The sequence below is a fragment of the Phyllopteryx taeniolatus genome, chromosome 5 (genome assembly GCF_024500385.1).
Source record: "Phyllopteryx taeniolatus isolate TA_2022b chromosome 5, UOR_Ptae_1.2, whole genome shotgun sequence".
NCBI classification, from domain to species: Eukaryota; Metazoa; Chordata; class Actinopteri; order Syngnathiformes; family Syngnathidae; genus Phyllopteryx; species Phyllopteryx taeniolatus.
Window position 1 is genome coordinate 1,995,378 of NC_084506.1, and position 16,024 is coordinate 2,011,401.

General features: G+C 43.4%; 1 protein-coding gene across 2 annotated transcripts; it reads right to left on the reverse strand.

Moving 5' to 3' along the window:
• Positions 1–2,265: 2,265 nt before the first annotated feature.
• olfml1 (olfactomedin-like 1) lies at positions 2,266–15,726 on the reverse strand. 2 transcript variants are annotated; one of them, XM_061774290.1, is made up of 8 exons: positions 15,211–15,709; positions 9,720–9,823; positions 9,399–9,589; positions 9,167–9,270; positions 8,768–8,959; positions 7,431–7,611; positions 2,785–2,944; positions 2,266–2,601 (listed from the first exon to the last, which is right to left on the reverse strand). In XM_061774290.1, exons 1-8 carry the CDS (start codon positions 15,337–15,339, stop codon positions 2,445–2,447), a joined length of 1,218 nt encoding a protein of 405 aa, XP_061630274.1. In that variant the 5' UTR covers positions 15,340–15,709; the 3' UTR covers positions 2,266–2,444. The 2 variants fall into 2 exon arrangements, with proteins under 2 accessions (XP_061630274.1, XP_061630275.1); XM_061774291.1 differs by lacking the exons at positions 2,266–2,601; positions 2,785–2,944 and adding an exon at positions 2,965–3,985 and having other exon boundaries at positions 15,211–15,726.
• Positions 15,727–16,024: the final 298 nt, after the last annotated feature.

Below are 16,024 nucleotides of genomic sequence, written 5' to 3' on the forward strand. Positions count from 1 at the left end.
AGGAGCGAGAGAAAGAGCCTCGAGGTAAGCTGTTTTCAAAATACTGTACATAGTTCACCCTTCTCCTCTTTTTTACTTTGATTGTTTGTAATAAGTGTGTGAGAAAATAGTCGAACAGTTTAAGGTCAAGGTTCCTCAACGTACAATTGCAAGGAATTTAGGGATTTCATCATCTACGGTCCATAATATCATAAAAAAGGTTCAGAGAATCTGGAGAAATCACTGCATGTAAGCAGCAAGGCCGAATATCAACATTGAATGCCCGTGACCTTCGATCCCTCAGGCGGCACTGCATCAAAAACCGACATCAATGTGTAAAGCATATCACCACATGGGCTCAGGAACACTTCAGAAAACCAATCCATCCATCCATCCATTTTCTGAGCCGCTTCTCCTCACTAGGGTCGCGGGCGTGCTGGAGCCTATCCCAGCTATCATTGGGCAGGAGGCGGGATACACCCTAAACTGGTTGCCAGCCACTCGCAGGGCACATACAAACAAACAACCATTCGCACTCACATTCACACCTACGGGCAATTTAGAGATGTAAATTAACCTACCACACATGGTTTTGTGATGTGGGAGGAAACCAGAGTGCCTGGAGAAAACCCACGCAGGCACGGGGAGAACAAGCAAACTCCACAAACTCCTCAGAACCGTGCCGCACTTCAGAAAACCAATGTCAGTAAATACAGTTCGCCGCTACATCCATAAGTGCAACTTGAAACTCTACTATGCAAAGGAAAAGCCATTTATCAACAACACCCAGAAACGCCGCCGTCTTCTCTGGGCCCGAGCTCATCTAAGATGGACTCATGCAAAGTGGAAAAGTGTTCTGTGGTCCGACGAGTCCACATTTCAAATTGTTTTTGGAAATTGTGGACGTTGTGTCCTTTGGGCCAAAGAGGAAAATAACCATCCGGACTGTTATGGACGCAAAGTTCAAAAGCCAGCATCTGTGATGGTATGGGGCTGTGTTAGTGCCAATGGCATGGGTAACTTACAAATCTGTGAAGGCACAATTAATGCTGAAAGGTACATACAGGTTTTGGAGAAACATATCCTGCCATCCAAGCAACGTCTTTTTCATGGATGCCCCTGCTTATTTCAGCAAGACAATGCCAAACCACATTCTGCATGTGTTACAACAGCGTGGCTTCCTAGTAAAAGAGTACGGGTACTAGACTGGCCTGCCTGCAGTCCAGACCTGTCTCCCATTGAAAATGTATGGCACATTATGAAGCGTAAAATACGACAACAGAGAACCCGTACTGTTGTTGATAAGAATTCCACCTAGAAAGCTTCAACAATTAGTGTCCTCAGTTCCCAAGCGTTTATTGAATGTTGTTAAAAGAAAAGGTGATGTAACACAGTGGTAAACATGACCCTGTCCCAGCTTTTTTGGAACGTGTTGCAGCCATAAAATTCTAAGTTATTGATTATTTGCTAAAAAAAATTAAGTTTATCAGTTTGAATATTAAATATCTTGTCTTTGTAGTGTATTCAATTAAATATAGGTCGAACATGATTTTGCATATCATTGTATTCTGTTTTTATTTATGTTTAACACGACGTCCCAACTTCACTGGAATTGGGGTTGTACAAAACAACAAGCAAATACCACTGATTTTTTATCTTTTATCGCAAATTTGATTTCTCATGTTTATAATATTAAAGTTTTTTATTCCAGATTCAGTGTTTAAGAAAAATGTAAGTTTGTTGTCATATGATAAACTTTAACGCTACATTTCTGGAAAGAAGGGAAACATGCACATCACCGTGATTTTTCATTAAATATTGAGTTTGGCCCTCAATGGTGTCCCAATTTTTTATTTTGGCCCCCCGTGAATTTGAGTTTTACACCCTTGAATTCTTGACAGATGATGCCTAAATTCTTTAACACATTTTCTGAGATGCTTCTGTCATTTATAAATCAAATCATCAAATGATTTATAAACTAACTGCAAAATGATGCTGATTCATCAAAGTATGAGCCATATGTCCAGGTATTGCAGGTATTATTTTTTTCTCCCAAATTTCTGGAATGATTTCAGGCTGGCTCTGTAACAATACATTTATGACAACACCAATGTTGTCAGGTTAGTTTTTAGGAAATGAAAATATGACAGCTTTCTTTTTAAACATGGATTGTCTTCATGCCGCAGACTTGCACTTCTCAACTTTATTCCGAAGCTTCTTATGATGCAAGAAGTGTCTCGACTAATAGTCTAAAACTTGCTTCTTAAATTTGAACGAAAACACACCTGTTTTTAAATGCTCTTTATTTTTGTGATACAAAAACTAACATTTGTTTGACCTACTGGCAGCAAAATACCAGGAGAAAAGACAGTGATTTAAATGTACTTAATGTCTGAATACTTGTGGTGTGTAATAATTGGTATGAATATGATCATTTTTAAAGGGAAAACAGATGAAGCAAACTGTCATTCAGCAGTAACTTGATCACTGAAGTGTGTCTCCACTTTATATATTGTTTGGTAGCCATCATCCCAGGCGTATAGCTGTTTGTCTCCAGGGTCGTAGTGGATGCTGCTGTGGCTTGTGTAGCGCTTTGGGAAGAACACTACAGGACTTTCAGCACTTCGAGTTGATGGCACAGCAAAGAGAAATTGAAAAAAATGGTTATTTATTTGTGAACAGAGTGTCATCGCTTATACACGTGACTAGTGAGGTTACTCTGCTCAATCGTAGTACAAGATGTTGGGATGAAATGTATATTTCTGTGTATACCGGATGTTGTGAATGTGTAACTCGAAGCCCAACCTGTGTATGGTGTCATGGATATCGTAGAGACACTGTACAGTTGACCGTCCGCCATAGTGTGTGTTGTAGACAACATAAAGAGTTCCACATATTATGAACGCTCCCTCAGCATCATGACTTTTACACTGTGTATCCCAGATGTATTCTACTGCCAGGTTTCCTGGAAAGAAAATTTCATTGTCATGACTCATGAATAATGATGTTTATTTTCATAGTAATAAACAGTATATATGTGAAGAGCTCTTTTCCAAAATGCTATACATTTTTTTGTCATTCTGAGAATTTTTTTTTTATTTGTGTACGAAAACCTTCAAAATGTATCATGTCAAACTGTTCATGGCTTAGTCTGAAGATGTTCAACAAAAGAATAGTCTGTACGCAATTAATGGCATGGCAAGATGGATTGTCAAAATGCATGTTGCTTCTATCAAAAATGATGGAAAAGAGCTCTTCCTGCGATTTTGTATTATCATCATATTTATATATTACACACAAGGTGTGAAAGTGAGTGCGAATGTTAGGATACACTCCATTTACTCAGGACCCTCCTCATAAGGAAAGGCAGTATATCAAATGTATGTATGGATATACGTATGTTTATAATTCCTTGTTTAAATAAAGATTTGTTATTTTTTTTTGTCTGAGTAAGTCTCAGTTAATTTGGGAGAAGGCTTTTATTCTTACAAATGCTGTGTGTTTAGGTTACAACAGGAATGGAATGTGTAACAATCTCACTGTTTCACTGACTTTTTATTCTTGGTTTTCTTGTCAGTAATGCAGTGCACATCTAATTGTTCCCGGATAAGTTTCCTCAATGCCACAAATGATGGATGCATGTCTGAACAGCATAGCCGAAGCAGACAAGTGCAAGTTTGGTTTTATACTGTATGTCTGCTCATGTTTGCACTTGCTGCACAGCTCAAAGACCACGCAAAAGTGCAATTTGTTTATTTTATGATTTTGTTCATTATAGGTCTCAAATGCAGCCCTATGGGGGGCACAAGTCAGTGCAAACTGTAGGCCGGTCCCAAGCCCGGATAAATGCAGAGGGTTGCGTCAGGAAGGGCATCCGGCTTAAAACCTTGCCAAACAAATATGAGCGTTCATCCAAAGAATTCCATACCGGATCGGTCGTGGCCCGGGTTAACAACGTCCGCCACCGGCGCCGTCAACCTGCAGGGCGCTGTTGGAAATTCAGCTACTGTGGGTCGAAGTCGAAGTCAAAGAAGAAGAAGAAGAAGAGGTGGAAAGCGGGTTCTTCGGCAGAAAGAGAAGAGGAAAACACAGAGCCTAGAACTGAATGTGGGGACTTTGAATGTTGGGACTATGACAGGAAAATCTCGGGAGTTGGTTGACATGATGATTAGGAGAAAGGTTGATATATTGTGTGTCCAGGAGACCAGGTGGAAAGGCAGTAAGGCTAGAAGTTTAGGGGGAGGGTTTAAATTATTTTACCATGGTGTAGATGGGAAGAGAAATGGAGTCGGGGTTATTTTAAAAGAAGAGTTGGCTAAGAATGTCTTGGAGGTGAAAAGAGTATCAGATCGAGTGATGAGGCTGAAATTTGAAATTGAGGGTGTTATGTGTAATGTGATTAGTGGCTATGCCCCACAGGTAGGATGTGACCTAGAGGTGAAAGAGAAATTCTGGAAGGAGCTAGATGATGTAGTTCTGAGCATCCCAGACAGAGAGAGAGTCGTAATTGATGCAGATTGTAATGGACATGTTGGTGAAGGTAATAAGGGTGATGAAGAAGTGATGGGTAAGTACGGTATCCAGGAAAGGAACTTGGAGGGACAGATGGTGGTAGACTTTGCAACAAGGATGCAAATGGCTGTAGTGAACACTTTTTTCCAGAAGAGGCACGAACATAGGGTGACCTACAAGAGCGGAGGTAGAAGCACACAGGTGGATTACATCTTGTGCAGACGATGTAATCTGAAGGAGGTTACCAACTGTAAGGTAGTGGTAGGGGAGAGTGTGGCTAGACAGCATAGGATGGTGGTGTGTAAGATGACTCTGGTGGTGGGGAGGAAAATTAGGAAGACAAAGGCAGAGAAGAGAACCATGTGGTGGAAGCTGAGACAGGACGAGTGTTGTGCAGCTTTTCGGGAAGAGGTGCTACAGGCTCTCGGTGGACGGGAAGAGCTTCCAGAAGACTGGACCACTGCAGCCAAGGTGATCAGAGAAGCAGGCAGGAAAGTACTTGGTGTATCTTCTGGCAGGAAAGGAGAGAAGGAGACTTGGTGGTGGAACCTCACAGTACAGGAAATCATACAAGGAAAACGGTTAACTAAGAAGAAGTGGGACACTGAGAGGACCGAGGAGAGGCGAAAGGAATACATTGAGATGCGACACAGGGCAAAGGTAGAGGTGGCAAAGGCAAAACAAGAGGCATATGATGACATGTATGGCAGGTTGGACACTAAAGAAGGAGAAAAGGATCTATACAGGCTGGCCAGACAGAGGGATGGAGATGGGAAGGATGTGCAGCAGGTTAGGGTGATTAAGGATAGAGATGGAAATATGTTGACTGGTGCCAGCAGTGTGCTAGGTAGATGGAAAGAATACTTCGAGGAGTTGATGAATGAGGAAAATGATAGAGAAGGGAGAGTAGAAGAGGCAAGTGTGGTGGACCAGGAAGTGGCAATGATTAGTAAGGGGGAAGTTAGAAAGGCATTAAAGAGAATGAAAAATGGAAAGGCAGTTGGTCCTGATGACATTCCTGTGGAGGTATGGAAGCATCTAGGAGAGGTGGCTGTGGAGTTTTTGACCAGCTTGTTCAATAGAATTCTAGTGCGTGAGAAGATGCCTGAGGAATGGAGGAAAAGTGTACTGGTGCCCATTTTTAAGAACAAAGGTGATGTGCAGAGCTGTGGCAACTATAGAGGAATAAAGTTGATGAGCCACACAATGAAGTTATGGGAAAGAGTAGTGGAGGCTAGACTCAGGACAGAAGTGAGTATTTGCGAGCAACAGTATGGTTTCATGCCTAGAAAGAGTACCACAGATGCATTATTTGCCTTGAGGATGTTGATGGAAAAGTACAGAGAAGGTCAGAAGGAGCTACATTGTGTCTTTGTAGATCTAGAGAAAGCCTATGACAGAGTACCCAGAGAGGAACTATGGTACTGCATGCGGAAGTCTGGAGTGGCAGAGAAGTATGTTAGAATAATACAGGACATGTACGAGGGCAGCAGAACAGCGGTGAGGTGTGCTGTCGGTGTGACAGAAGAATTTAAGGTGGACGTGGGACTGCATCAGGGATCAGCCCTGAGCCCCTTCCTTTTTGCAGTGGTGATGGATAGGCTGACAGATGAGGTTAGACTGGAATCCCCGTGGACCATGATGTTTGCAGATGACATTGTGATCTGCAGTGAAAGCAGGGAGCAGCTGGAGGAACAGTTAGAAAGATGGAGGCATGCACTGGAAAGAAGAGGAATGAAGATTAGCCGAAGTAAAACAGAATATATGTGCATGAATGAGAGGGGTGGTGGGGGAAGAATGAGGCTACAGGGAGAAGAGATGGCAAGGGTAGAGGACTTTAAATACTTGGGGTCAACCGTCCAGAGCAATGGTGAGTGTGGTCAGGAAGTGAAGAAACGGGTCCAAGCAGGTTGGAACGGGTGGAGGAAGGTGTCAGGTGTGTTATGTGACAGAAGAGTCTCTGCTAGGATGAAGGGAAAAGTTTATAAAACAGTGGTGAGGCCAGCCATGATGTATGGATTAGAGACAGTGGCACTGAAGAGAAAACAGGAAGCAGAGCTGGAGGTGGCGGAAATGAAGATGTTGAGGTTCGCTCTCGGAGTGACCAGGTTGGATAAAATTAGAAATGAGCTCATCAGAGGGACAGCCAAGGTTCGATGTTTTGGAGACAAAGTTAGAGAGAGCAGACTTCAATGGTTTGGACACGTCCAGAGGAGAGAGAGTGAGTATATTGGTAGAAGGATGATGAGGATGGAGCTGCCAGGCAAGAGCGCTAGAGGAAGACCAAAGAGAAGGTTGATGGATGTCGTGAGGGAAGACATGATGGCAGTTGGTGTTCGAGAGGAGGATGCAGGAGATAGGCTCTCATGGAAAAGGATGACGCGCTGTGGCGACCCCTAACGGGACAAGCCGAAAGGAAAAGAAGAAGTTCATTATAGGTCTCATGATTTGATTTTCTGACAAGAATGAAGACCCATTTTCTTTAACCAAGACTTCCAGCTTTACTTAGAGATGCAGCAGAATGGGAGAGCAAAAAAAGCAGTTTCAAAAATGCAACAGGTTATAAGGTCGAGAGAATCTGTGAGATATTTGTGTTTTCAGAAAATACCAGCAATGTAGATGTCACATTTTTTTCTAGCAAGTTACACACTTTTCTTGCTGCTATGATGTCAAGCTATTAAGGAGCTCATGCTGCATCTTTCCAACAGTCACACAGTGTATCATTAAATAAAAACGAGTGTCGTGTACAAAATGGTTGAAAATCGGACGTGGTCATGGTTGAAATGATGGTGGCTGCCTAATGGCACCAACTGTAATTTTTATCCCGACGGGGAAAAACTATTTTTATTTTTAATCAATTGGGGAAAAAGCAGTTAGATGAGGCACTAAGTGTACATTATTTGCAATGATTTAAGGATTTACAGTATATAGTACTCTACCTTTATCCAGTTTAGTTAGGACTAAGTTTCCTCCATATTCTGGGTCAGCATGAATAACCCAAAGACCTAGTTCATCCACAGCCATGTCCAAGTAGGTGTTGGTGTTCAAGCTGTACACTGGGAGGCGGCCAGCGCCTGGAAGAAGGGTGCTGTCGACCACTGTGCCATTCGACAAGTCAACCTGAATGAGAAATGGCACAAATTTGACTTAGGGTTAGGGTATAAATGAAAGATAGAATATTCCTAGATTTTCTTGCAGAACATGGAGCGATTTGATACAGCAGAATATTTCTATGCATGATTTATTCCTATCAACAGTAACAACAAACCTGAAGATTGACAGATTACACAATTTTGTGTGAAAATAATTATTTGACCCTTCACTTCTCTTTCACAGTTCTGTACCACTTTAAAAATATGTAGAAGTTTTTGACAAATGACCATTACCACTGAATGGTTGAACTAAATAGTTGTAGTATTGCAACCTAATGTAGCAATCAGGAAACAATACTTCTACTGCACTTTTAAATACATAGTTTTCTTCTTTTACATCTCATTTGATCTTAATCTTAGGTCACAGAAAGCAGATATGCGATGTGGGATTAGGGTTTTGTATGCATGCCTGACTACTGACTGTCTATAGACTGACTGTCTTTGGCAATAATTTGTACCCTAAAGAATTAAATTTTATGTTGAAGGAAGGTCAGCTCTGAGCTCACTTTAAAGTCAAAAGTTTGTTTTGGCACATTTCATTTACTGGCCTCAAATAATATTGGAAACAAAGAAAGCAAAGAAACAAGGAAAAACAATCCTCCCAAATGACTCAGTTCACTTTTAGTTTACTCAGTCCTCAGCCAAGAGCCACACTGTTACACAATCTGCCCCAACTTCAGAATGAATCAGGACGAATAAGGTTTCCTCTGCTGCCAAATTGGGCTGTACTGAAGACCCGGGTCCAAATCCGGCCTCGCCTGTGTGGAGTTTGCATGGAGAACATGGTACCAGGTGTTCTCCAGGTACTCCGGTTTCCTCCCACATCCCAAAAACATGCGTGGTAGGTTAACTGAAGACTCTAAATTGTCCATAGGTGTGAATGTGAGTGCAAATGGTTGTTTGTTTATGTGCCCGGCGATTGGCTGGTGACCAGTACCCCACCTCAGGCTTTAGCACGCCCGCGACCCTAGTGAGGATAAGCGGTACGGAAAATGGATGGATGGATTGATGTTGCCATATTATCCACTCCCTCTGCAGGACCACTGAATGAATTTGGATATTTTACAAACTTAGTATACAGAAAGGATAACACATCTAAAGTGTATTAAACTCGATATACATACTTTTAGTATCTGGTTGGGTGTGTCTGCTCTGTGGTAGTAGAGGAATCCATTGTAGACCACGTGGCCTGTTCCCTGCCATGTAAAAGGCAGCCTGACCACTTTAACTTGGGGTACAGCGATTTTCTCTGAGAAGCTTTGTAGAGATGCGTACTCCAACAGTGTGTCGTTACGAATTCCACTCAGCAGGTAGACCTTTAAGAGTTTGATCAGACTACATATAAGTGAAGATTATTCTGGAAAAAATTAACATTTTTGTTTCTACATTAAAATGACAGTATGCTGTTTTACTTTGGGTCCCTGCTAACCCCCATCAGCAGTTCAATGCTGAGACAAAATTAAGGACAACAACTGCCTTCCAATTCCATTGGTATTCCATACCAATTCCAATACATACAGTACCTTGGCTGATCCATCAGAAGGGTCCTTGAACCAGCAACCCGCGTTGTCTCCTATCTTCTTCACAATTTTGAGAGACTTAATTTGACTCAAGGCTACATTGCAATCTAGAAATGACAGAATACCAAGCATATTTTTTTGATAGAACTGTTCTATTTGTAGGTGTATTTTGAATTAGACCTTTTCTCATGTTTTTCTTTGTCCACATATCCTGTTACTTCACACATTACCATACCATTTTCTACTTTGATTTGAGCTCTTTTCTTTAGCTGGTCCAGTTCTGCTGCTTTTATCTGTTGTTCGAGCAGTGCCTCCTCCATCTCAATGTCAGATTGGGCGGGCATCTTGTTTTCGAGATATTCCAGCTCTCTCTCCACTCGCTCCACACGCTCAGCGATGCTTTCCAGGTGGCTCCTCACCTCTGCTCTGAAGGGGAAACCAAATTCTTATTTCATGCACCTCTATTTCAGTAAATCCCCATGTTTTTTGCTACAACAAACAGATGACTCCTTCATCATAGCTCTGTATCTGGGCAAGTGTTCATCAATAATCGTACCTCATAGCATTCAAGGTGGACAGATGACCTCTCATTTCTGAGGAGAGATCATAGGTCTTCTGGGTTATGCTCACTGTGTTTTGCTCACATTGATTCAGACGCTCCTGACAGTGATATAGAGAAAAATTGTTTTTTTTATCAATACAGAATTGAAGTCATGCAATGAAAGCTTTGCCATGAAAAAGTAGTCTCTTTGAGAAGTGAAATGGATAAATCACACACATTTTCATGATACAATGAAATCATGAACTAGTCCACGCCATTATGTTCCTCTGACAAAAGGAAATGTGCAACCTGAAGCATCCTTATTAAAATGCAGTATATAATAGAACAAATACAATTCGAGGGACTACAAAAAAATTACAACCAATTTTATTAGAGCTCTTTTGAGGGGTGGTGCATGGGCCAAATAAGAACCCATTCAATCATTTATAGGAATCTAGTTTACATTTGGGTCACTGTGGCGTCAATGGAACTAGCAGGTCCCGAGAATCATATTCACACCATCCATATGTTCTTCATCCTCGCCTGCTAACTAATGAAGAGACGGAAAAACAAACACAAAAACAGCACTCCGCAAATATTACCACTCCCCCCATCCCCAATCAGAAAGGCTTTAATAGAGGCCTGTGCTCAACTGAGTGAAGTTCTAGTTATAGACACGTGGACATTTGCCAAAATGCATAATCACAAGCTTCAAAGACACGGCTGAGAACAAACATTGGACAATTTTAAAGTGGCTTTTTAGGAGCCTTGATCTAAATCTTATGTACCACGTAGAATACATGCAGTCCGAAGAAGGCTATCTTTAGTTATTTTTTGAAATATATGTTTAATGTTACTTTCAATGTACAGTATAAATACAGAATCATCAAAACTAGTAATATGTAATATCCATCCATCCATCCATCCATCTTCTACCGGTTATCCGAGGTCGGGTCGCGGGGGCAGTAGCTTCAGCAGGGACGCCCAGACTTCCCTTTCCCCAGCCACTTCATCCATCTCTTCCGGGGGGATCCCGAGGCGTTCCCAGGTCAGCCGAAGGATGTAGTCTCTCCAGCGTGTCCTGGGTCATCCCCGTGGTCTCCTCCCGGTGGGACGTGCCCGGAACACCTCACCAGGGAGGCGAATAAGATGCCCCAGCCACCTCATCTGGCTCCTCTCGATGTGAAGGAGCAACGGCTCTACTCTGAGAACCTCGCGGATGACCAAGCTTCTCACCCTATCTCTAAGGGATAGCCCGGACACCCTGTGGAGGAAACTCATTTCGGCCGCTTGTATCCGGGATCTCGTTCTTTCCGTCACGACCCACAGCTCGTGACCATAGGTGAGGGTGGGAACGTAGATCGACCGGTAAATTGAGAGCTTCGCCTTTCGGCTTAGCTCCTTCTTTACCACAACGGATCGATACAAAGTCCGCATCACTGCAGACGCTGCACCGATCTGCCTGTCGATCTCCCGCTCCATTCTTCCCTCACTCGTGAACAAGACCCCAAGATACTTGAACTCCTTGAGGAACTCCGGGCGAATCTCATCCACCCCTGGGCCCTTGCCACCGAGGAGCTTTTTAACCACCTCAGCGACCTCAACCCCAGAGATAGGAGAACCCGCCTCAGAGAACCCAGACTCTGCTCCCTCATCGGAAGGCGTGTCGGTGGAATTGAGGAGGTCTTCGAAGTATTCTCCCCACCGGCTCACAACGTCCCGAGTCGAGGTCAGCAGTGCCCCATCCCCACTATACACAGTGTTGATGGTGCACTGCTTTCCCCTCCTGAGACGTCGGATGGTGGACCAGAATTTCCTCGAAGCCGTCCGGAAGTCTTTCTCCATGGCCTCACCGAACTCCTCCCATGCCCGAGTTTTTGCTTCAGCGACCACCAAAGCTGCATTCCGCTTTGCCAGCCGGTACCCATCAGCTGCCTCAGGAGTCCCACAGGGCAAAAAGGCCCGATAGGACTCCTTCTTCAGCTTGACGGCATCCCTCACCATTGGTGTCCACCAACGGGTTCGGGGAATGCCGCCACAACAGGCACCGACCACCTTACGGCCACAGCTTCGGTCGGCCGCCTCAGCAATGGAGGCGCGGAACATGGTCCACTCGGACTCGATGTCCCCCGCCTCCCCCAGAACATGAGCAAAGTTCTGTCGGAGGTGGGTGTTGAAACTCCTTCTGACAGGGGATTCCGCCAGATGTTCCCAGCAAACCCTCACAATACGTTTGGGCCTGCCACGTCGGACCGCCATCTTCCCCCACCATCGGAGCCAACTCACCACCAGGTAGTGATCAGTTGACAGCTCCCCCCCTCTCTTTACCCGAGTGTCCAAGAATTGCGGCCGCAAGTCCGATGACACGACCACAAAGTCGATCATCGAACTGCGACCTAGGGTGTCCTGGTGCCAGGTGCACGTGTGGACACCCTTATGCTTGAACATGGTGTTCGTTATGGACAATCCGTGACGAGCACAGAAGTCCAATAACAGAACACCACTCGGGTTCTGATCGGGGGGGCCGTTCCTCCCAATCACGCCCTTCCAGTTCTCACTGTCATTGCCCACGTGAGCATTGAAGTCCCCCAGCAGAACGATGGAGTCCCCAGCGGGAGCACTCTCCAGCACCCCCTCCAAGGACTCCAAAAAGGGTGGGTACTCTGAACTGGTGTTTGATGCATAGGCACAAACAACAGTCAGGACCCGTCCCCCCACCCGAAGGCGGAGGGAGGCTACCCTCTCGTCCACCGGAGTGAACCCCAACCTACAGGCGCCGAGCCGGGGAGCAATAAGTATACCCACACCTGCTCGGCGCCTCTCACCATGGGCAACTCCAGAGTGGAAGAGAGTCCAACCCCACTCGAGAGGACTGGTACCAGAGCCCAAGCTGTGCGTGGAGGAGAGTCCGACTATATCTAGTCGGAACTTCTCGACCTCACACACCAGCTCGGGCTCCTTCCCTGCCAGAGAGGTGACATTCCACGTCCCTAGAGTCAGCTTCTGTAGCCGGGTATCGGATCACCAAGGTCCCCACCTTCGGCCACCGGCCAGCTCGCATTGCACCCGACCCCTATGGCCCCTCCCACAGGTGGTGAGCCCATGGGAAGGGGGACCCACGTTACCCTTTCGGGCTGTGCCCGGCCGGGCCCCATGGGTCCAGGCCCGGCCACCAGGCGCTCTCCTTCGAGCCCCAACTCCAGGCCTGGCTCCAGAGGGGAGACCCGGTGACCCGCGTCCGGGCAAGGGAAACCTGAGTCAAGAATTTCTTTTCTTCATACGGGGTCTTTGAGCTGTGCTTTGTCTGGTCCCTCACCTAGGACCTGTTTGCCATGGGTGACCCTGCCAGGGGCATAAAGCCCCAGACAACTTAGCTCCTAGGATCATTGGGACACACAAACCCCTCCACCACGATAAGGTGACGGCTCAAGGAGGGGTAATATGTAATACCTATATTTTATTTATCTTTTTTGTTTATAGTAATTTCAGTGACCATTGTGGATTTTTCTTTAATAATAATAATAATAAATCTGTTTTATATAGTGCTTTTCATAAAATTCAAAGGCGCTTTACAAACACAAAAAAAGAAGATAAACAAAGCAGGCAAAAATAAACAGGTACCGTAATTTCTCGTGTATAATGCGCATTTCTTTTCCCCAAAAAATTCTCCATAGTGTGCATTATACATAGGTATAGGAGAAAATGAAAAAGCTGTCACATTTTAGAAATGTATCCAGCCACCTCGAGGTTACTAAAAAGGTGTAGCCTACACTTTCATTCCAATATGGCAGGGGTACGTATGACTGTATATACTGTATGTACTGTGACATTTATTGTCACCCTGTCATTTTGAATAAAGTCAGTATTTAGGTCACTCTAGGTGCAAATAAACTGACTTCCAAATTCACAAAATGGGAAAAAATAACAGTAAAACGGATCCAAAAGAACGCTTAACGTGTAAAGACTGGAAATATGTTCAACTCCAAAACCCTTCCAAAATAAAATATTTAAACACGTGGATAACTAAATGCGGTTTCGCTGGCCAGCTAAATTCGCAAAAATTGGTTCAACTTCGAGACGAAATAAAATGTTGACACAAAAATAATACATCAAATATAGAAAAAGAGGGATATGACGACTTATTCTTCTGGCTAAACATGGCGTCCAAAAGAGAAAAAGGAAGTAAGAAAAAGAAAGACTTAGACAGTGAACAGAAAAGGCAGACAGGTAGGGATACAGATATGTTGTTTCAAAGACAGGAAGATGACGAGACAGGACCAGTAGTAAGTGTCGAGAAAAAGATGGTTAAAAAAAGTGTGAAAAGAATGAGGAAACAAAGGCAAATCCAAACGTCCAAGAGGACCACAAAGAAACTATTTTGGTCTATAGGACCTGGACTAATGAGGATGTGAAAAAGGCCGTAGCCGGCCTCACACCCTACAAAGTAGACATTGATATGAGAAAAGGTTACGACATGCGACACCTGCTAAAATTACTGTAGATTATCTGTACTCAGACAATGAAGCAGAAGTCGCGGCAGGAATCATTTTACCAGACAAATTAAAGGAACTGTATAAAAATACAAGTGTCCCACACATTTCATTGTGCAAAGATTATGAGTCACAGTGGAAACATATGGGAACATTAGTAAAACAAGGTTACTGTGAAAGTCCAACAATTTATTCGAAAGTAATGACAACAATCATGTCCAAATTCATTCCCCCAGGAGGGAGCCAAATTTTACTATATGTAGATGATGTTCTCCTGGCATCTCCAGATGGAGAGACATGTATCAAAGATTCATTGGCCTTACTGCATCATCTAGTAGAAGAGGGACATAAAGTTAGCAAAAATAAATTAAAATTGTGTAAAAGGCAAGTCAAATATCTAGGCCATAATTTAAGTGTAGGAGGAAGGACTATATTAGAAGACAGAAAAGCTATAGTCTTAAAAGCCCCTAAACCACAGACGAAGAAACATATGATGTCATTTTTAGGTCTGAAAATAGGTCTTGTAACTTAGATACCTCCCTATTTCAAATAAATACAGGAGCGACGTGAGTGATTGTTTAGAGCGTGATGGGAGGCTGTAATCTGAACAATATCCCATATGTCCTCCTCATGAGCAAAAGAAACCAGCGTCTTCATTCCTGTGTGTCTATTTTTTATAGGTGTTGGGTGAGATAAATCCAACAGTGTGCATTATACACGAGAAATTACGGTAACATGGTTGAATAGAAGGACTACGATGTGTCCATGTCTTTACAGTATATGGTCAATATACTGTATATAGTGTAACAGCAACCCTATTGGTCACCCAAGAGTTTTACAAAGTACTGAGATATCAGTACAACACATACACTACATACAATACTGCTATTTCTGTAGTTCTGGCACAGTTTCTATAGTCAAACCAGACAACACCAAACATGAATTGTCATTGTAATTGTAATTGTAATTTTACATTAATTCAGTATATATATACATATCTAAAATTCCACACTTACCTCTATTTGACTCAGTCTCCTCTCCAGGTATTGTATTATAAAGGCATCCTGTGGTGAACCCTGGCTCTTGACTGAACTCATAGTTAGACAAAAACAAAGCAAAAGGACAAACAACAGTCTGTCTGACATTATTTGCACTCCCACGTAAAATAACTGCACTGAATCTATTGCAAAACATCAATATGATTGTTTTACATTTATTCTGCAGCTCTCCTAGAGAATACAATTTATTCAATTATTTGCCTGAAAACAGAGATCAGTAACAATAGACTTGCTGGGTTGAAAGATTTCTTGAGAAATGGATGTTCTTCCCACTCCTTTTCGTCTTGCGGGGTTTAGAAAAGACTCTGCTCTGATTTGTAGCTCCAGAACATTCTGTGTTGTTTCTCATTTAGTTTTTGTTTGGAGGCCAGTGGTTTTTGGAGCCAGCTGCACTTCTAGGATTCCACCCCCTCAGCCCCTCTCTCTTGGCCAATCTGACCATCTGTGATTCCTTCCTTTGCTCTCGCCCTTTGTTGGAGTTTGGGCTTTTGAGGTATGAGCAATAAAAATAGGAAAAGGGGTCGTGCACCTTAATATAGCCAATACAGGAAATAGTTAGAAATAACCAATAAGGTGACACAGCTGATTGCTCAGTGTTTTTTTGTCCCCATTTCTTTTTTTAATGTGGACCAATGACACGTCCTCAACTCTCGCACTAAGCAGCTATGCAGCATCTGAAAACAACCATCAAGCCACAACACTTGAATTAACTACAGGGAGCATGAAAACAAATTTTTCTCTCCAATAGCATATGCACTATGGGACTTTTTAA